At 49.0% G+C, this 20,596-nt stretch overlaps 5 protein-coding genes across 5 annotated transcripts; 3 read left to right on the plus strand and 2 right to left on the minus strand.

Moving 5' to 3' along the window:
- Positions 1 to 179: 179 nt before the first annotated feature.
- VFPPC_08971 (hypothetical protein) lies at positions 180 to 2,558 on the minus strand (the record flags this gene model as incomplete). The annotated part of the gene is made up of 1 exon (XM_018287582.2): positions 180 to 2,558. The coding sequence occupies one exon, from the start codon at positions 2,556 to 2,558 to the stop codon at positions 180 to 182; it is 2,379 nt and encodes a 792-aa protein (XP_018140642.1).
- A 3,869-nt stretch (positions 2,559 to 6,427) lies between these two features.
- On the plus strand, positions 6,428 to 9,675 carry VFPPC_08970 (ankyrin repeats (3 copies) domain-containing protein; the record flags this gene model as incomplete). The annotated part of the gene is made up of 2 exons (XM_018287581.2): positions 6,428 to 8,435; positions 8,666 to 9,675. 2 exons carry the CDS (start codon positions 6,428 to 6,430, stop codon positions 9,673 to 9,675), a joined length of 3,018 nt encoding a protein of 1,005 aa, XP_018140641.2.
- A 750-nt stretch (positions 9,676 to 10,425) lies between these two features.
- Positions 10,426 to 12,798, plus strand: VFPPC_08968 (PFS domain-containing protein; the record flags this gene model as incomplete). The annotated part of the gene is made up of 1 exon (XM_018287580.1): positions 10,426 to 12,798. The coding sequence occupies one exon, from the start codon at positions 10,426 to 10,428 to the stop codon at positions 12,796 to 12,798; it is 2,373 nt and encodes a 790-aa protein (XP_018140640.1).
- Positions 12,799 to 15,273: 2,475 nt separating this feature from the next.
- On the minus strand, positions 15,274 to 15,642 carry VFPPC_16419 (hypothetical protein; the record flags this gene model as incomplete). Its single annotated transcript, XM_018294172.1, has 1 exon — positions 15,274 to 15,642. The coding sequence occupies one exon, from the start codon at positions 15,640 to 15,642 to the stop codon at positions 15,274 to 15,276; it is 369 nt and encodes a 122-aa protein (XP_018140639.1).
- A 1,737-nt stretch (positions 15,643 to 17,379) lies between these two features.
- VFPPC_08967 (hypothetical protein) lies at positions 17,380 to 20,432 on the plus strand (the record flags this gene model as incomplete). Its single annotated transcript, XM_018287579.1, has 6 exons — positions 17,380 to 17,462; positions 17,532 to 18,198; positions 18,307 to 18,382; positions 18,444 to 18,811; positions 18,885 to 18,901; positions 18,956 to 20,432. 6 exons carry the CDS (start codon positions 17,380 to 17,382, stop codon positions 20,430 to 20,432), a joined length of 2,688 nt encoding a protein of 895 aa, XP_018140638.1.
- Positions 20,433 to 20,596: the final 164 nt, after the last annotated feature.

Raw genomic sequence — 20,596 nt, forward strand, 5'->3', positions numbered from 1 at the left:
AGATTCGGGCGAGAAAGAAGCCATGCCCAAGACAAGGCACCAGACTGATGCAACCACAATGGAAGACGGCTTTGACAGGCTTTTTTGGAGTCGGTACCCTCCGGCACGAGTATAAGTTGTTCGTGGCCATACAATTTGATCTATGGCAAGTCAGTCAACCCATTATGGTGAGAAGGGGGTTAGCTCTGACCGCAATTCAAGAAGCACTTTGCCCCTGACTCAGCTTGCTTTGCAGAGAATGATAACTCAAGTTCCGATTCATCGATAGCTGGACCACTTTTTGAGCTTCCATTCCAGAAGATATATTCTAGTGGACAGATGAACGTCAGACATAGTTGCTGTCGTTTTAAAGCCTCGCCACTATTCAAGACAAAACACGCGCCAACTCCTTGGGAATTATTTGCAGGTGTAAGGCCATGATATCCATGCAGAAAGATGCTGAGAGTCGCAGATTTGTAGTTGCTCAGATCTCTCTTCTCGGGTAGAAGCAGTTTCACTTGGATCACGACCGAGTCTGAATGTGGCACTGTGACGAGGAATTCATTTTTATCGAGACCGTCATTTAGCTCAATCAGGAAGAGGACTGATGCTGTGTCTGACGGGACAAAATCCAAGCCCTCTGACTCAGTATTCCAAGTCATATAGCCGAATTGCTCCGATATGGCTCCAGATGGGTAACTAGGAAGCCATTCGCAACCCTTGATGAGTGGTGCATCATCTGGGTAAGGCAGGAATATCATTGATAGTGGGACTTTCTCTTGCGCTCGAAGGATTCCCAACATCCTCTGCCCTTTGTCCATCTGCAAAATTTCGAAGGCGCTCAAATTGAGCATGATGCCGAGAAGTCCGTGCAAATCCTCTCGTTGTGAGGTGTTTCTGGATGATAAGGCATTCCACACTGCGACCAGAGGGCTCCGTTGCTGTTCTTTTCTTTCAATACTTTGGTTCATGATGTCTGGCATTGAGTTGACATATGTGAGGCATTGATACTTGAGGATTCTCTCGAACATGGATGAGCACCTATCTGCCGGAATATCTGAGATCCATTTCCTTGGGTTGATTATTTCGTCAGCCAAAATGAAAGAGAACTGCCGCGCTAGTGATGCTTCCTGGAACGTCCAGCACCTTGACATCCACGGAGAGGTCAGCAGTATGGCGGCAAGTTCTAGGTCTCCTGCTTTGCGATAAAGTATATCTCGAGCTGTATGGTCGATGACTAATACGTGCATCGCAGAGGCATAAACAAATGCCATCTTGTTAATTGCCTTCATTTTCAACTCATGCTCGGCCTTCTCCTCATCCGGCGCTTTGACTTTTCCTGTGTCCCTTGCGACGGGGATACACAAGGTATCGAACCAGATATACAAATCATTTGAGTCTTCGTTCGCTCCTGAAAGTGCCAACGAATCCACAAGCCGAAGGTACCATTCAAGCGGCCCTTGATCGAGGTTTGAGATCTGGGAATCGCCGAGTAGCCAGTTGAGGACTTGATATAATTTAGACTTTGTCCAATTAGTGTTTGCGTCATGGGATCTCTGGAACATCCCTTTACCATATTCTTTATTTTGACATCTCCTTGCCGCGTTATAGATGAATTTGAGTTGACAGCTTGGTACTGTATTTTCCTTTGGATTTCCAAGACCGCCTGACCAAACATGCGAAATAGCAATAAAAGGTTTTCCATATCCAAGTTCAACAACACTAACGTTAACATCCCCTTGTGTTGTCTTGGAAAGTTTGATCAAAGGCACACCACCCCCTTGAATGATCTGCTCTATGTACTTAGAATTCGGCCCCTTGCATGCGCACCGACAATCAAGAGTCGTGTGCTGGGAGATGTATCTCCCTCGTTCCATGTTGACGTTATTGCCTTTACAATCTAACTCAGAGCATGTTTTGTGTCCAGAATGGAAATCCACAGACACGCTAGCCAAGTAGTATGTCAAGGCTGCTGGGTACGTGGCGTGAAACACCTTGGTCCAGTACCGACACCACCCGGCGGCTAACATTCGTTTCTCTAGTATCCCATCTTTCACATAGCCGCCAATCCGACTTTCAGGAGCACATTGTGGGTCTCTGATAACCTCCATCGACCAAGCCAATATATCAATACTCAGTGCGACTTTCTCTGCCAAGGGTGATTTCCCACGTATCATACGAGCCTGGGACGTTGCCGTGGCCGCTAACACTTTGAGAGCTTTTATGGGAAGAGTTTGCCTGACTGATTGAAGCCTATCCTGTAGCTTTGCGAGTGTAATTATTGGCTCGTTAGATACGTTGGAAATGCAGATGAAGTCATCCAGGACGAACCGACAGCCCAGAACGCCAATTAGCAAGCCAAAATATATCCGTGCTTGAGCTTTGCCGGCGACACGCTGAGGATTGCATTCCTGCCAGTACTTGACGGCTGCTGTCGAGTCTTGGAAGCAATCAGCGAGTGTTGGAATGTCGTTGAAATGGCCAATTTGATTTTGATCATATGTGAGAATATCTTCACAGATAAAAGGTACCTCAAGAGGTGGAACATTAGCGTTGCTGGGAAATGGAAGGTGGTCCATGACGGACAGACTTAGGCTGGGGGACGCAACTATCCAGAATGAGCAAGCCTTCATCAACCGTGTAAAATCTCGACTCTGTGAGAGGTCTCGAACCTTGATTGTCGCAAACTGATTATCCTATGAGTGATTAGTGGTCCTGAATGAGTTTCGGCAGATTGGTATTGCTTGTGAGGATGTAGCTGTCGTCAGTGTCTCAGCCACCAGCCAGTAAGTCCCGTGCTCGTACCTACAACACCACAGAGTATATTGGAGCATGACCAAATGGTCAACTAGTCTGGGACTTTCTAGGCAGGCTTCCAAATGGCTGGGCTCCCTAACTATCTGTTTCCTACGGCGGTTCTTGGACTTCTTAGTTGGCATTCAAGCGATCACGGCCAATACCATGTTTTAGGGCCATCTAACCCTACAAAAATTGTGCTGGAGGTTAGTAAATTACATATACTTCTGATTCTTAGATTCTCAATACTTTCCACGAAACATTCAGCATCCTCATAACGCTATATACAGGAGTGAGTGTTTAGGCTGGTAGAAAGGCAGATTTTCAAATACTACTGAGATGGGCGGCACAGCCAAGCTGCATTCCCCCCTCTCACCCGGAGACACAGGCGGTCATTGACTGCCTTGTTGTTACCTGGCCGCTTATCCCAACAGTCTGTTCTAATGTAAGTGTGATTGATGATGTGCACTTAAAACGGTGGCGCAAATACTCGAACTGCAACGTATAAACTGATTTTGCTTCTATACTGTCACATACGACCATAGCCACCAGTCAAATCTGGATATTGATTCCGCATGAATGGATAGACAACCGAAAATAGCACCATCCTCTTCCATCAGCCTCACACCAAGGTGGCTGTGGCTCAAGTTCCTGGCCTCCTGGCAGCCTTTGTTCTAAGTTCGTCCACATTTTTAGACCAACATGCGAACCTCACTGCAACCGTCGCTTCCAGCCCCCTAAATTATAAAAACGTCACAAAGAATCGTTAGCGTATGTGTTACGCACAATTAGTACATCATGTCTATCCTATTATTTTCCTCTGGGCATAAACTCCTTTTCGCAAAATCCTGTCATCTGTGACGTTTTGCATGCATACATCGTGGGTAGGATATGTGCGGCGCTTTGTTCAGATCTTGCGCCTATTTTCTATACTCAGTACCTTGCCGTTCTTCTGCAGTTTCAACGCGGCTTTACCTGCCCGGTACAAGGTTACAGGTCACCCTGGACTCATAGGGGATAGGGGAAAGTGTCTGGATTCTTCCTACGGACCAGATTTCCACCAACAATGTCGACAACCCCCCTTGCACAACTAGGCGCCGGGAATGTTCGAGTTAGCTACCCGGACCAATCTCAGTGCTCTAGGACACGGCACGTCCCGCTGGGCAAGTGGATCCTTGCCCAAGTCAAGTAAGTCAGCTGAAAAAGAGTCAGGAACAAGATGTCTGGCGGGCCTACTTGACAAGTTTGGGGCAGGCATGGATGCTTCCAGCATGTTGTTCTCTCTTCACCCTTAGGAACAGATACACTAGAGCCATATGTCCACACGATTCTGTCTCGTTTGTTCTCCATGCTTGACCACAAATCCTCTGTTAGAGCTTCACGTGCTTTTGTTTAATGTACGCTCCTGCCGTTGTGCTTATTCTGTAAGACTACATACAACCTCATGCATTCCAGACTCGTACGTCGTACTACAGGGCTCTTATATCACCAGTGGATATTCTTCCCATTTCTTATCAGGCCCAGCATAACCGTCAAGATCATATGCTTGATGAGTTGGGTACAGAATGGAAGGCCGAAATCACGCTGGAAAGCCTAGGAGGGTTACATCATCAAAGTATTCTAGGCAGCCGTCGTGGCTTGGGTGAAGTTATCGCAGGGGATGTATCGCAGGGGATGGAAACAAGATCTGAGGTACTGCGTTCTTCGTTCCAGCTCGGCAAATCTGGCAGTGCTCGCCATCCTTTGATGGTGGCGGCCGCAATCAATTCAATTCTCCAACAGCCCCTTACAACTCCACCCAGCCTCTTTATTAGAAGTCAGTACAAGGGTGTTATGCTGTTGGTCGAAGTTGCCAAATGCAGGACCTTTGAGCTGTCTTGCCCCTGCAAGCGCTGTCCAATTGTGTCTGGTTCAAATGCATCAATTGATGTCTGGTGTTAACATTTGAAGCGCCGGTGTAATTCAGCGGGCACTAGGTGCCACTTGTCGCTACAGGCCACCGGGGACTTCCCCACACAAGCCACCCAGCGCCCACCGTCAATGACATGGTTCAATTGATGGCCTGACGAGCCGACTGGGGGGAGCACAGGGGGGGGCATTGGGGGCCATGCATGCAACACAGCTGAACATGTCAAGTCTGTCTGCAACCTTGATACTCCAGATGTCTCTGCTTGTGTCCTGTGTCCTGTGTCAGAGTGCGGACTCTTCCGCCTTGACCTCTTCCTGGGATTCCTTATTAACCATCAAGACTATCCACGCGGCAGGCCAACGCTTACTCCAAATTCAAGTCCTGTAAATACCTAACCTGTTGTACTGTGCCAAAAACATAAGTTCAAGGTTACCTCTACATTTCGCTGCCCATCAAAGGATGTTTCGGTCAAAAATTGCCAACAACAATCGCTCCATCCCATGAGCTCAGATATTCCATTCTTGAAATAAGATAACAAACCGAAAGACTCAATGGAAGGGTTATGTCAGTGATTATGAGTGGGTGAACCAGTGTATTTAAGGGCATCAAATGTTTGACTTGGCCGTTGCTGTTTAGAAAACACAATTTTTACTCAACCATACATATCACAACTTTCTACCAAGCCAGTAGTCACCGGAGAGGAAAGCATCTGCGTTTCCAAGTAGTTCATTATCGTCCTACTCCGTGGATGATCATGTGTGCATCCCTCACACACATTTGCCAAGTCTTAAGTCTTATGACACGAAAGGCTGCGGGTTCAGCCCTCGCCCCATGAAATTGTTTGCGGACAAGACAATCATCAGGGTTCCTGGATATATCCTTGTATAAGCTGCATTAGAACCGCATTTTCTTTCCACTAATTTGATCGAAAGTGCCTCGCTCGGTTGAACTGGTTGCAATACCACCCGCCATGGCCCTGCTTACGGAGTTGCATATCTTCTTTCCCTGCGTGAGTCCTTAAGGAAGCCTTGCTGTTCCAGAAATTGAGGTGGCTGGCTCGGCTATCCAACTTGGAAGTCCCGAGTAAATTTTAAACGTGCAACTGTTCCCATCAGTGAAAGGGAACGCAGTGGTTACTGGTAGCCAGCTGTGCTGGCAAACTTTGCACATTTCATGAGTTACAAGGTTAGCAAATACAGTAGACTTGGGGTTCCATGATAATGGGTTGCCTTTGTATGTTACTTTATATTTTGCCACATAAACACTAATTATTAAAAACACATTAGGAAAGTGAACTACTTTAAGGGATAGAACATAGCTAGTTCACATATATCATGAGACCTGTATCTGAACGTCCTAAACATTGACTTCTATGCTGTTCCCTTCTTCTATCTGCTACAAAAGTTCCAAGAGGACGTCTAATCAGCCTAATATGTTTCAGTATTTGCACGACGAGCGTGTACCCTCCCCGGCCCAGCCGATGAAAACCCCTGGGCCGCACAGCCTTGTTCCAAACATGTCGGATTGTGTTGAACCAACATGCATAAACCCCCTGCGACTGCAGCACCCCAACCCCCTATGCCCTTTCAACAAGCTGTCGAGTTGTGAATCTGTGTAAACTGAAGAGGGTTATGTGAAGGTTTAAAGACTCGCCTTGTCCCCTTTAAGGTTGGTTGCACACCAGGTAGATCCTTTTGTATAACATCGTGTCATTTAGTTGCTTGTTGCAATACAGCCGAGACCATGGAAGCCAACTCTACTACCTCTGGGAGCCTTTCTCATATTTTTGAGCACCTCAGCATGCAGGCAGAAGCTTCAAGATTCTGGAAGTGCCCATTTGCGGGCTGTACAGACCGCGTGCCTCGGGACGCATTACCAGATCTGGACGTCTTGGTATCGCTGCTTGGGAATCTCCCTCGCAATCTTAGCGCCGGCATAAAAACTAGAGGCACCATTGAGAAGCTCTCAGAAATGGCTGACCACCTCGCAAAGGTCTCATGTACTCCTCATCGAGAATACATCGGGGAGATAGCCTTCTACGACAGATGGGACGATCTTGTGACTGCGCAAAGAGCAAAGAATAAGCAGACACAACAAGTCGGACAAAGCAGGAAGTCGGACTCTGATGGCTTTCTGACACCGAGTACACCCGTAAGATCAGCTTCAAAAAAAGATTCACTTCTGACCGATACACCGGGAACCTATGATGATCCGGGTTACTTTACGAGGTCAAATGGAAAGTCACGGAATAGGGCAATGCCGCTACCTGGTCTTGATGACCTCTCCTCTCCCTACACTCCGGGTGCAGATAGAGTCTTTGATGGTGACAGTCCCTACGGCGAAGTAGACACCCCGGGAACAGGTTACTCAGAGGCTCCTGTTTCGAGAACTTTATTTAGAAAGCAGCAAGAGAGCTGGAATGAGACACCGACGCGAAAAAAGCTCCTTGATCCTCTCTCTGGTTACCGAACGAAGTCAAATGATAACGAAGAAACTACTGAAACCGTACCAAAACGCGCCACGGCTGATGCTGCAAAATATGCCGACACTGATGCTGCAGAGGATGGCGACACTGATGCTGCAGAGGATGGCGACACTGATACTGCAGAGGATGTCGACACTGATACTGCAGAGGATGTCGACACTGATACTGCAGAGGATGGCGATGCTGCTGAAGATGAAGAAAACAGAGAGGATATTGTTGGTTTCAGCAAAGCTCACAAAAGATCTAGCGCCAGGGATAATGACAACAAATTCGGGACCAAGACGAATGAGGACATTGATGCATCAGAAACAAAATTAAACATCACTCAGATATATCGTCCAGACTTGAAAATCACTCCAAAGGTCAGAGCCAAGGCAATTCTTCATGATGCGCTTAACACGAAGTATCGGGACAGGGAAATGGATGTGGGCAAAATATATATCGCCATTGATATCGACGATCCCACGCTGAAAGGTCATTTTAAAGTGGGAGCTGTTACAGGTGATAACACTGTCTGGCAACGCTACAAAAGAGATAAATGTTCGCGCAAACACAACCTGAGATTTGTTGCCATTAGCGATAGCACAATCGCAAATGTCTACCGGGTTGAGAAGCTTGTGCACAAGGAACTACACGCAGAGCGGAAAACGGTCAATTGTAGGCATTGCCCAAAAACGCATATGGAGTGGTTTAAGGCAGATCTCCAAACAGTAGTGAGCGCGGTAAATCGATGGACAATGTTTACCTCGCTTGCCAGTTTGGAAGAAGATTGCGAGGTGTTTAGACTCAAGGTGAAAGACTTCATGGCGAGGAAATATACCTATGAGGATTTTATAGAGAGCTTTATGTCAGACGCGGGCTACACGGCAGACAGGAGAGCAGAGAGGAGAGATCTGGTTACTTTTGTCAACATAAACGACAAGAAAAGCTTTTTCAAGACTGCCAAGGACGTGTCTGAGATGGAAGCGTGGGAAAAGGCATTTACCAAAGACCCAGGGCATGGTTCAAACTCAAAATTCTCATCCACCAAGAAAGGCCCGGCCAAAGTCATAGTTGAAGAGCAGCACAGAGTACTCAAGGATTCCGGTCTACTTCCCCGACAGAAGCCTCCTGTGTCCAGTAAGGCACAAAACAAAATAGGACAAACGGCGCAGCAGGTGAAAGATATTATCAAAGGTATTGGCAGACGAAAGCAGAAAGATCTGCCACAAAGGGAGGAAATTCTCGGTTCAAGGAATGAGGAAGTCAAGATGAGCTTGCTACGGCGTATGACTAGATGATCGAAGACTCGGATAAACATCTCTTCAGCGGGTATAATGGTGACAGTTAGGTGGAGATGAGTAGTACAATATTCATTCAACCACATCAACGTCGAGAAATATAAAACCCAAATACGGTTCCAGCTTCATCCTCCCGCAACCGCTATACTATGCCTCCTTTCTTGGCCTGCATCATATTGTTCGTATACTGATAGACAACGGAGCCGACGTGAATAGACGCGAGGCAAGCTTCGGTTATCCTCTCCAAGCAGCTGCTACTCGTGGCCATAAGCTCGTGGTTGAAGTACTACTCGCATCTGGGGCGCAGGTTGATGCAAATGGAGGTTATCACGGCAGCGCTCTTCAGGCGGCAGCTGCAGGTGGGCATCGGTCTCTTGTTGACCGGCTCATTCAGGCAGGTTGCTGACGTGAACTTGCTGGGCGGTATATGTGGTACAGCTCTTCGTGCAGCTACCATCAACGGTCACCATGACATAGTCAAGACGCTGCTGATAGCGGGAGCAAGGGTCGATTTACGCGCTCATGGAAGAGGGCAACCGCTATATTCAGCCATTACGAATGGTCACATGGCCATCCTTCGAACACTCCTGGATGCCGGTGCTAACGTCAACAATCAGGATGGCGAGACTGCTAGTGCCTTAACCGAAGCTGCAGGAATGGGAAATAGGGAAGCGGTAGAGATTCTACTTGATGCTGGAGCAAACGTGAATGCGAAAGATCGTGCTATCATGGGGCGGTATTCGCCCGCACCGGGAACTCCACTTCATTCGGCTGTCTTAAACGGCAATGTGAGCGTTGCAGAGAAATTAGTTCAAGCGGGTGCGGATGTAAATGCAGTCTCTGCGTCATATGGTAGCCCTCTTTATGCTGCGAACGAACTTGGCGATAGCCGCATGTTCGATCTGCTCATCCGTCACGGCGCCCATGAGAATGCGGGTCCTTCCTTTCAAACAGATAGACTCAGAGTGATTCTGACACTGGAACAGAGGGGAGCCACTGGTTCTTGGTTGCCTGCGAAGACTAATGGGAATGAGACAAGGAACAACAACTACGATTCGACGCATCAGCCCTGGGTTCATAGGTTCCTGCACATATCACAGGATTCGCCTGATGGTAGTGGAAGCCGGAACCATGAATCCGACCTTGGCAACCATGCACCGACTGACGTCTTGATAACCTATTTTCTTGCGACCATCCACCACTTGATAGCCTATTTTGGTAAATGACTTGACACTATGCGGGGCTATTAAGACAATGACCAAAGAAGCAATAGTGCAGTACTAATATCTTGTTCGTCTCACATCTCTAAAATCTATGCATATGAGTTAGCTTTGCTTCTATCTCTGTCACATACGACCATAGCCACCAGTCAAATCTGGATCCCGTTAAGCTCTTCTCCGAGGTTTTAATGCCTCCAGATATAGAGGAATGCGCCGCCATTTTTGGAGGATAGAGAACCATGAGTTGGTGTGGCAGGACGACGGTTTGCTGCCGTATCAAGCATTGGAAAGTCCGAAACGGGGAAAGGCGGCGGCACCGGCCCTGTACCTGGAAATTGCATTTTATCTGCATGTGGTGCGAGAAGGCATGGGTGGGCTCCGCGATACCTTAAACAACCCACGTTGGCGATGTGTCAATTGGATGCCTGTGGGCAGGGATCAAATTCCCAGAACCAGCCTCGTCGTGCTGGCAACATTAATCATTTTGCCTGGGCACAGAGAGAAGGCAAGCTACTGCAGCTGCGCCGCAGCAGCCGCAGCCACCACAGCAGATTGACAACCTTGACTATCAAGGCCAACGGGTCTCGTCAACGACTGATCAGATGTCTCAAGGCGTCCTCCGTACTGTACCTTGTTGTAGCCAGATAGGTTTCCCCATAGGGCTTTATTTACGCTTCTGCTCTTTTAGCAAAGAATTCGGCGGGTTTGCACCGCAAAACGGACACAACGGGTGACCGCCGCACTGCGATACTCACAATGCCCGCGAAAAATGGCGTTTCGAAGCAGTACGAAGATTACACAGTCGCGGTGATCTGCGCCATTGATTTCGAGATGAGCGCCGTTCGCTATATGCTTGACCGGGAACACAACCGTTTGCGCCCCCGAGGCGACTCGAACACTTATGTCCTTGGCGAACTCAGCGGCCATAACGTTGTTCTCGCGTGCCTTCCTGGCAATCAAGGAAAAGGCGCTGCTGCCATTGTTGCTACAAATGTGTCTCGCTCGTTCCCTGCCATCAAGTCACGATTTCTTGTTGGCATTGGAGGCGGAGTCCCTAGTGAGAAGCACAGCATCCGCCTTGGCGATGTCGTCGTTAGCATGCCTGATGGTGAACATGGCGGTGTTGTGCAATATGACCTAGGTAAGGATACCGTGAACGGCTTTTGGCGGAAGGGGTTCCTTTGCCCGCCGCCTGCAAGACTAAGGAGCGCTGTTGGGATGATGAAGTCGGACCATTTAACGGCAGATAACAAAATCAACGACTTCCTCTCACAAATGGTCGAAAGATCCCATCGCCTTCGTAGCTACGCACGCCCGTCGTCCGGGCTTGATGTCCTCTACGAGCCGGATTATCCCCACGTTTCCGGTCAACCGACATGTACGATGTGCGATCTCGCCAAGGTCATCACGCGACAAGATCGTCCGTCCAATCTACCCGAAATACACTATGGATTGATTGCCTCGGGAGATCGAGTCTTTAAGAGTGCTGCAAAAAGAGACCAGGCTGTGCGAGCCCTAGGCGACATACTCTGCTTCGAGATGGAAGCGGCGGGTATTGCGACTGAGTTTTCGTGTATCGTTATTCGTGGCATATCTGATTATGCAGACTCACACAAGAACGACAGCTGGCATCACTACGCTGCAGCCGCCGCCGCCGCCTGTGCAAAGGAGCTGCTCTCCTATCTTGAGCCAGAGGACATGAGGACTTCCTCTTCGTACACAGACTCGGGGTCGCCATCGGGCGTCCTGCCAAATACTGGATCCAGGCCGTTGATGGCGGCCGAATATCGCGCAAAGCTTGGTGAATGGGCCGCCGAGGCCATGGACTCACACGGCCGCTGGTTGCAGCCCATCCTCGGCACCAATGCTCTCGAGGAGCACCTCTTGCGCGAGGAAGGCCGCCCCAAGCCCTCAAGGCTGTGCGAGTCGAGCCTTGCATGGGCGCAGCTGCTTTACGCGCTCAACGTTCGACCTGGCATGGGAGTCTTGGCCTGGAAGCTTCCGCCTAAAGAAATTGATCCCAGTGTCGAGGCCGTAAGGCTCCAGGTCGACGGACCGGCCATGTGCCACATTGTGAACCTGTTCCGCATCTATAGGGAACCGTCGCCGATGGACTTCTCTCCCGGCGGCAGCATAGGAAGTCAGTATCTGACATGGGCCGAGACCACATGCGACTTCCCCTTTGGGACTATTCGCGTTGACTTGCAGGCAATGCATCCAGAGCTGCCAGACAAAGTCAAGACCGTCGCGTTCGAGCCCGGATCGCTCCAGGACTTGGAGCAGCAGCGGCTTCCATTCTCCCACAAGTCTTACCCTTGCGGCTATTATTTGCAGGAGACCCATCTAAAGTTTAAAAGCAGCACCTTAATGCCCAAGTACTTCGATGCGGTGTATAGCCAGGGTTTCGTTGCGGATACGGCGAGCATCGGCCCGTTGCCTGGGCCGGGCAGCCCGCTTCTTGAGCGGGCTCAGTACTATCTACAGAGTACCAAACTGCTTCAACCACATCTCAAGTGCTCGCCACAGTGTACTAAGGACTGCGTCGCCATACTTGATAGGCATAAGTGCACGAGACGCTGCAAAGGAAGATGTAGTCCTGAACATACAAGGCTCTGGTCTCGGCCGCGTCTCGTGACGCATGGGTGGCTCAGAGGCATTGAGCGCATTAAGCGGCGAGTGACAACCAACGGAGGTGACGATGACGCATTGCTATCCTTCTTCATAAGCTCGCTTGAGGAGCGGCCGCAGTTTGTCCAGGATGTGAAACAGATATTTCACAAATTTGGAATGTTTAGTAACAACTGGAAATCTGAAATTCGATGTGTCCTAGAGCAAAGGTTAATGTTCACGAATCAGCAAATCGAAATCATCTGGGGTCTCGAAGTTCCATCGCCGCAAATGCTAATGGAGGACCTCGACCTCATAACATGTGAGCAGCTACCTGGCATGCTTGTAGATCTAGCTGCCAATCGTGACGGCGGATGGCTTCATCGACTATCGAGCCTGACGGATGAGCTGGACGCCATGATGAGGAATAGTGATACGTTTTCCGGTGTGCCTGTTATTGTGCTAGAGCTAGGGCCAAGCCACACTTTCTGGAAAGATACATTTGAGATCAAGGGAGAATAAGTACAAATAAGCTGGACCACGATATTCAAGGTTTAGAGTGAGATAGGTCTAGGAGCTCCTGGAGCCAATCAATCCCTAACACAATAACCCAATCTGATCTCATTTCAAATATGCAAGTATCCCTTATGCGCAGGAGAGCTAACACGAATCGGATGGCAGTCCATACTTGACCCTTCCCACCACCGACCAGAGTTTCGTGCAACATACACGGTGGCCAATCGATCGACAAACCTGACAAAACCAATTGCAAGGAGATGTAAGTAACTTATCTTGAGATCAGGAGACCACGGTAGACATAGTGCTCGCATCCGAGGGTTTGGCGGACAGCCTAATCAAGTGTGAAACGCACGATGCAGAAAACTGGCCAGATGACTGGACGATCGAGGCAGTCTTCGACACGGAGATGCCAGAACGACGGCCACAAGAGCGCCTGTTGTCCAGGAATGTACAGTACTGTACCCGTGGAAGGAAATAAACATCAGAATCGCAGCAAGCCTGGAGCGAGCCCTTCTGAACGAGACAGTTGAGTCTGGTGTACCAGAACACGGACCGGCTCATTTAAAGCAGTGGTCGAAGCGGTGCACGGTCTGGTCTCACACCCAAGGCCAAGCCTTTCATGCCGCCCTCACGATGCCGACCACATTATTGTCGCTTCTTTTCCTATGTACTTGTTGTTGGGGTGTGCGCGGTTCGTGACAGTATTGGCCCGGAAAGGCGCTGTGTGGACGACATCGACACCTCTTGTAATGAAGCTTTCAAAGCGTTCAAGCCATTGTCACATCTCGGGCCGCGCTTTCTCAGCAGCAATTAATGCGGCGACGCGTTTCCCTTATTTTACAACCCCAACGTGTAGCATGGAGATATACGATAGCTCCAATTTACCACGACAGCTTAAAAGGTCTTCACTACGATGGGTCGTATCAAATTGGTAAGTGCGTCCACGGCACCCAGAACTGCGCGTTTAGAGCCTTATTTTTCATCCAGAGATAGCTCTTTCTAAACAGGAATAAGTGTAAATTCCTTGCACCTGGCAGCTCAAGGCGCGCCATTATCCGCCCAGGTCTAACACATCTCGAGACTCTCCCACCCCGAGCACTAGAGCACCACGGTATAAATGATGAGTTTTTTTGAGCTGGTGTGTGACGTCCTTGTTAGTTCTATTACAATTGTGAAATTCCACGGCGGCAAATCTCTTTGCTCTTAATAGAGTTCTATTGTGGATATATTAAGACAATAAATAGCACAGAAGGCGGCACTATAATCCGCAATAGCGGCAGGAAAGCATAAAAGTTAAGATTTCCTTGTTTTGCTATAAAGGAGGCGTAGTGCTTTCTATTTATTAGACTATAACAAGAATTAAAGCAGGTTACATGTTAGAGAGCTATGAGACGCATTAATATTATCAAATAAGGTGGCAGGTTAGCAGGCTTGTTACGGCCTGTGGCCTGGGCTTAGCTAGGGCTCTCGCCTTAGACCCTGCCTGGTCCGCTAAACTGGTCCCTACCGCAATTGAGAAGATTACTCCTCTCCTATCAATCTCACAAGCTCTCCTTTTTCTTGTTTTATTTTCCCTTTCTTCCTTAGCTTTAGATACTTATTTTAGTTATCCTAGATAATTGCTAATATACTCGCTTAGACCGTTACAATAAGTAAATCTGACTACACTCATAAAGTACTTGACGTCTGAGTAGCAACTCGCAGGTAAAATCTTAATGCGACGAATCATCCTCCTAAATAATAACGGAAGGCTATATTTTCTACTAATATAGACTAAAATATTATAACTGCAATCACATACGACCATAGCCACCAGTCAAATCTGGATCCGTCAAGCTCTTCTCTGGGGTTTTAATGCCTCTATATATGGAGGAGTGTGTCTCTATTTTTGGAGGTTGTGGTGTCCGTTTTTGGAGGACAAAGAACCTAGATTTAGTGTGGAGTTTTACGGATGTTTCCCGTTTTTTACGTTGCTGCCCTGCACAACAGATGGCACCAACAATGGCACTGAAATGCTCCTCTAGTGCCTAACAGCCACGCCTCTCTACTCCCGTCTCTGATTCCGTGCATAAGATGAGCATTTAAGTCTTAGCTAATGGATAGCTGGAACTACCAGGCTGCAGGTGATGTGACCGCGGTGGGAAGTTGGCGCTAAGTGCAACCATAATTTCGTCTTTACTCACATATATAACGTCTAGCAGAGGTTGTACTTTTAGGCTGACATATAACCCTCCCAAAAATGGCCTCCAAGAACAGACCTAGCGTCTTCTTGGTCCCTGTTGTCCTGAATAGGGTTGCAACTTGAAGTCTGTAAACAAGGCTGCCCCATTTGCAGCTCTTCTCACGCAGCCAAGCCACGTAGCTATCTCCAAGAAAGTGAGAGGGGTGCCTCAACATGGAGAGCATGGAGAGTTCAAATGTTGCGATAAGTGAACTGACTCCGGATGGAAGCAGCATTGACAAGAGTCGGCATCACCGTCAAGCGCCGACGCAATGCCTCAAGTTGCAGATCACAGCAAGCACCATGCATTGGAAGCAACCCCTGTCCAACGTCTTGTACGACAGTGTGTTCGCTTCGCAACGGGTCCAACTGATGTCACTGCCCTCAGCTACGTTAGCCTGTACCGAAGTCAGTAAACAAGGATGCTGAAATTCCAGATTCGCGATGCGGCATGTCCCACTTCGAGCAACCTCGAACGTTTCACAGAAAACCGGTTCCTTCGTACCACCCCTGGAGACAGCATCGCCATTGCGTTGGTGAGGCCAATTGCGAGGGCTCCCAGCTGAGCACAAGGCCCTGTTGAACACAGCGATGCGAGCCGGGGGGGGGGGTCTGATGCTTGACATCAGTATTAGTCTTTGACAAGGGGACTGGGTGACGTGGGCAGAGGCACGAGGCCAGCACGTTGACTCGACCACTCCTTTGAAAGGTCAACGTGAGGCTCTTCCATGCTCTTGCCTCCTATTCTGTGCGTGGCTGAGCGGCGCGTCACGTCATATTTTCCTCCTTTCTGACGGGCAAGCCGAGACCAACACCCTTCATTTCCTCCTCGTCACCCCTATTTGGAGATGTTGTTGTTGGTTACTCCCTGCTTCCCAGGTGTTTCCCAGACCGGAATATTATACATATTATCCATGTGAATCCATCAAACACTCCAAACGACTGGGGTCCAGCCGGGGAACGTCCCGGTGGCAATGGTGGCGCCTCACTGACACCAGTCAAATCCACGTGCGTGAACACAATAAGCCGTTCTCCGAAGAAGTGTTCACGGCCTGGGGCACGCCAACGCGTGACCAGGACATCGCACGCATCAATCCATCAGGTAGTTATGAGACAGTCCCGACTTTTTGGACTCCCGCACTGGTTTGTTCCCGCGGCCGGCCATTGTTTCTCAGTTCCACTTCCGTCTGTCATATATTCTTTCCTCAATGCATTGCAGCCTCGTAATTTCTAGAAGCTAAAAATATAAAAAAAAAATAAAAATAACATACCTAGTATATTTTCTGCTCGAATTTTCGTCGTAGAGAAACCATTGCATTTGCAGTCTTGGCACGCTTCCAACGTGCCTTGGAGAATTGTTGAAACCCTCGCGGTGACGACCATTGCTATATTGGGATGGGCGCTTGACTGTTTAGGCGCTTGGCGCGACATCAATGATGTGGCTGAAGGTGCCGTGCCTAGCAGGCCAAGTCTAGCCGTTGGCCATCAAATTGTTTATGCTGTCTGGTCTTGCGTCAGTGATCCTTCGATGCTCTTCTGTCGTGGTCCGTAATATGCCCCTTCCCTTCGGAGCCGCCGTGGACTCAGGCTTGTGCCGTTCACGCTACATGTACATTTGCCAACATGTTTCAACATTTGCTGACAAGAGCCTAGCACGTCCGTGCGCTAATCGACCGCTGGTCGTGAGTGAGGCGGGCCGGGTGCCGCTTGGTCATCCAAAATATATTCCCCGGCGTCGATAGTACGCCCGATGTTGATCTTGACTCTTGGGCAAGGCTCCTTGTTGACCAGGACTTCCCCAGGCGAGGTGCTCCCCGGTCAAGGCCAAAGCATGGAAGTGGCCAAGCGCCTACAGTTCGTTCCATGCAAGACACACACACACACACACACACATCAGCCACGATGCTGGGCAAATCTATTCACCCCTGTTCATCTCTGCCGGCGGCGGAGCAGCCTCCAACTCGGTGTACATGCAAGGCAGAATTGAATATTTATGCCCCTGTCTAACGTTGAGAGAAGAGCGCTAAGGATACCCATTTGTCCTGACGCAGAAGTTTATCAATTTTAGAATGGGCATATCCCATGTTGCTAGGTCCCCTCAAACTCATCGAGCGGACAGACTGACTGGAAGCTTCGAGAGGTGTGTGTTGGCGTGCAAGTGACAGGCGATGAGAAGGCTTCAAGGTCGTGCTGCGTACACACATATAAAATATTCATCTGTCCCAGTCTCTAACGGTAGTGTCTATATCACCAATAATGACAGATTCCAAGCTCTTTAATCCTGATGACATGCTGCCTGGTCACTGGTAATCTCTCAAATCCTTTACTCCTTGAGCCCTTTAGTCTCGCTTGCGTCGAAGAGTATGCCTCCTACACGCCGGAACCTGCACTCACAGGGCCAGCAACCACCGGTGAAGAAGGCCAGTACACGCGCCCCTGAACCCGTGTGAGTATATTCTAGTCTTCTTCTCCCATAATGAGTTAATAAGGTAGACTCCCAGCTAACATGGAAAAGGGTACTGGGTTTAGATGTCGGGACGACCGCTACGAGAGCCAGTCTAGCACCCTTCCGCTTGAAAGGCACCCTGAAATATTCTCAGCACCGAGAGCGACTTGAGGCCGGCGACATTCCCTCCGCAGCGAATCTTTTCGCCGTTGACAAGTCCCCAGAAAGCTGTATTAGGTATATAGGCGATGACCCCGACCAAACGCCCGTCAAGATGTTTTTGTACATTATTCAAGTCTACATGCTACGAAAGAGGGGAGACAGGAAGGATTTAAAACATGTGAAGAAATTTCGCCAAAGAATTCCCCAGTTAGAGCACTTCTTCAAGCGATACGATAACCTTGACGAGGATATGCAACATAGAGTGATGGCCCACGCACAATGCATTTTTCTGGCTCACCTTGGCCAAGTTAGGTGCCTAAGCGAAGAACTAGCGGAGTCTCAAAATGTTAGCATCACGAAACTTGCCGCTATCATCCCGTCTAATTGGGACTCTTGGACGCAGCAACACTACGTGCGTCTACTATTACGAGCGTGGGATAATTTGACGAATGATGACATCACCATTCTGCATGAATCAGAGGCCATCGGTCACAGGATTTTGCGCTTGGATGAGAAGACGCGAGCAGCAAAACCAGAGCGATTAATTCTGGTAGACTTTGGAGGTCACACTCTGGTACGTTCATCGTTCATGCAAGTGATACATGCAGCTACATGACCAACGGTTTGACCATTGGTATTGATGCCGTATACATCTTCGCAGCTAGCTGACTCGAGCTTCTAGAGCCACACTACCTTTGAGATCCAATATTGTAATGATCCCAACAAATTCTCCTTCTTCAAGGTGACGCGAGATAACTGTAAGTATGCCAAATTACTGATTTCACTGCTATCGCGTTCGACTAACATGATCTGCTACAGGCATCCACGGCGGCTTAGAGCTCCACGCTTCCTTAGTAAAGGACAGAATCCGAAAAGATATCGCCCGCGGAAAGATATGTGTTGAAAAGAAAGATGAGCCTTACGTATACGAAAGCTTGATGACCGACTATCGCAATAACTATCGTAGCAGGATCGATGGGAAACAGTTTCGGCTTGAGGGATGGAAGGACCCAGAGAAGAGGGGTGGCTCCGTGACAGTCATTTTCAATGGCAAGGAGTCGCTGAAACACTATCGAGATTCCTTTATCAGACCACTTGCAGAAATGGATACTCTGTTTGAGAATGCTGCAAGGTCTTCTCCAAATACCGCCGTTGTGCTAAGTGGAGGCACGTTCTCTAACGTCCATGTACTGGAACAGGCGGAGAGAATGATAGTAGCGGCAGGGCTAAGACTCCTTCCTTGGACTGACTCAGTTGCAGTGGAAGGTAGAATGCAAGTACATCGAGGCTAGACTTGTCCAAAAGAGCTGTGTGTGCTAACAAGTAAGTAGATCATCTAGCGTTGCTGTTGGCGCGGCCTTGGCCTTGGTCAATTCGTTGTCAGTGGAGCAATTCATGAGCCGAGCAGCTATTGCAGTCCAAGTGAAGCCTACAAAAGAAGCCGACATACCAGTTATCTGGAGCGTACGTGAACCCCGTGAGGCCAGTGTTACTGTCCGAGGCGGCCGACAAGTCACAGATGTCGTAATTGCATGCTGTCCACTGCCCCCCCATGATGGGCTGAGTGTGAGGTTTGAAAACACCTTTGAGCTCCAATCACTCTCGGACAAGCTCTGCGGCAAATATACAATGTCACTTGACTATAAGCGGAGAGATGATGGTAAAGGAATACCTGACCAGCTTATATTGACTGTCGCAAAACATGGCTCCAGAAACTCTTCATGGGTGGAAACTGTTGAGTGGCCTATCTATTACGATGCCGGCGCCTGCGTCTGTTTCGTTGACTTTGAAAAATACGAAAAGTTGACAAGTAGCGGCCAGGGCGTGCCCCAGCAAGCTCCCAGGGGCCGCAGAAACCAGAAAGGAACACCCCGTGCCTCTCATCGGATTTGGGAACAGATTCAACGTGATGAGGGGAGATCATATTGGGAAGGGTTCAAGACCCCAATCCCTCCCACACCTACTCTGGAAGAGTTTGAAGTGGACATAATTACCCAACACAACAACGCATCAGCAATTGACGACCTTGAATCAGACTTGGAACCTGTACATGGCATAACTCGCGGGAAAATTACGAAAATTACCCGCCCACAGTTAAGCAAGACCTCTACATGTAATTTTTCCGGCCGGAGAAAGACAAAGCTCGCGACCCGAGCAGCCAGGAAACAACACAATAGAAGCCAAATGGGGAAACCAATAGCTGGTTTATGCAATGCCGCCCATCAGAAGGCTGCATGTGGCCAAAATGTCACAGACCCAGGCGTAGTGCCAGATTATATGGAGTGTTCGTCTGCGCCGATGGAGACGACAACGAAAGACTGTGACAGCCGGACGCGCCACACCTTTGCAAGCCGTACTCGGAGCAGGCAAAGTATCGATTTACTTCCGAGACTGTCGCGACATGCCCGGCATGTTTCACGTTGCGGCCTGACTGCAAGCGACGGGCTAAGCCAGCCAGGGATGAACAGAGATGAAGGCACGGGAGTCTCTCAATCTAGAAACGCAACCGGCGACCAAACATATACCCACGCCAGCTCGGATCATCTTATGGGCTCTCCCGCATATCCCATTCAGCTCTCTCCAAATACATCATACCACGGCATGAGCACGCAAAACCAGGCCGACACCCCTCGCCACTCCCCGGATTTCGTACCAGGAGCTCTATCAGGAGACAGGCACGAGCTACACCCGGCCGCTGGCGAGTATGGCCTAGCAGACCTCATGTGCAATTCGCAAGAGACTGAATGTGATGAGAACGAGCACATCCCATCGCAGATAAACATCCAAGATATATACGGCTGCCCATAAATTTGCACCCAACTTCTGGGCCTTGGGCAGCGGGAGCGGTTCGCAATATGTTCGAGGTGTAATGACGGAAATGCCTATCCATGTGCTCGGACGCGCCATGATCACACACAAACAACCCTTGAAATTGTTCATTGACGGTCATCCACTTTACTTTAATGATTTCT

This window comes from Pochonia chlamydosporia, chromosome 6 (assembly GCF_001653235.2).
Source record: "Pochonia chlamydosporia 170 chromosome 6, whole genome shotgun sequence".
In the NCBI taxonomy this organism is placed as follows: Eukaryota; Fungi; Ascomycota; class Sordariomycetes; order Hypocreales; family Clavicipitaceae; genus Pochonia; species Pochonia chlamydosporia.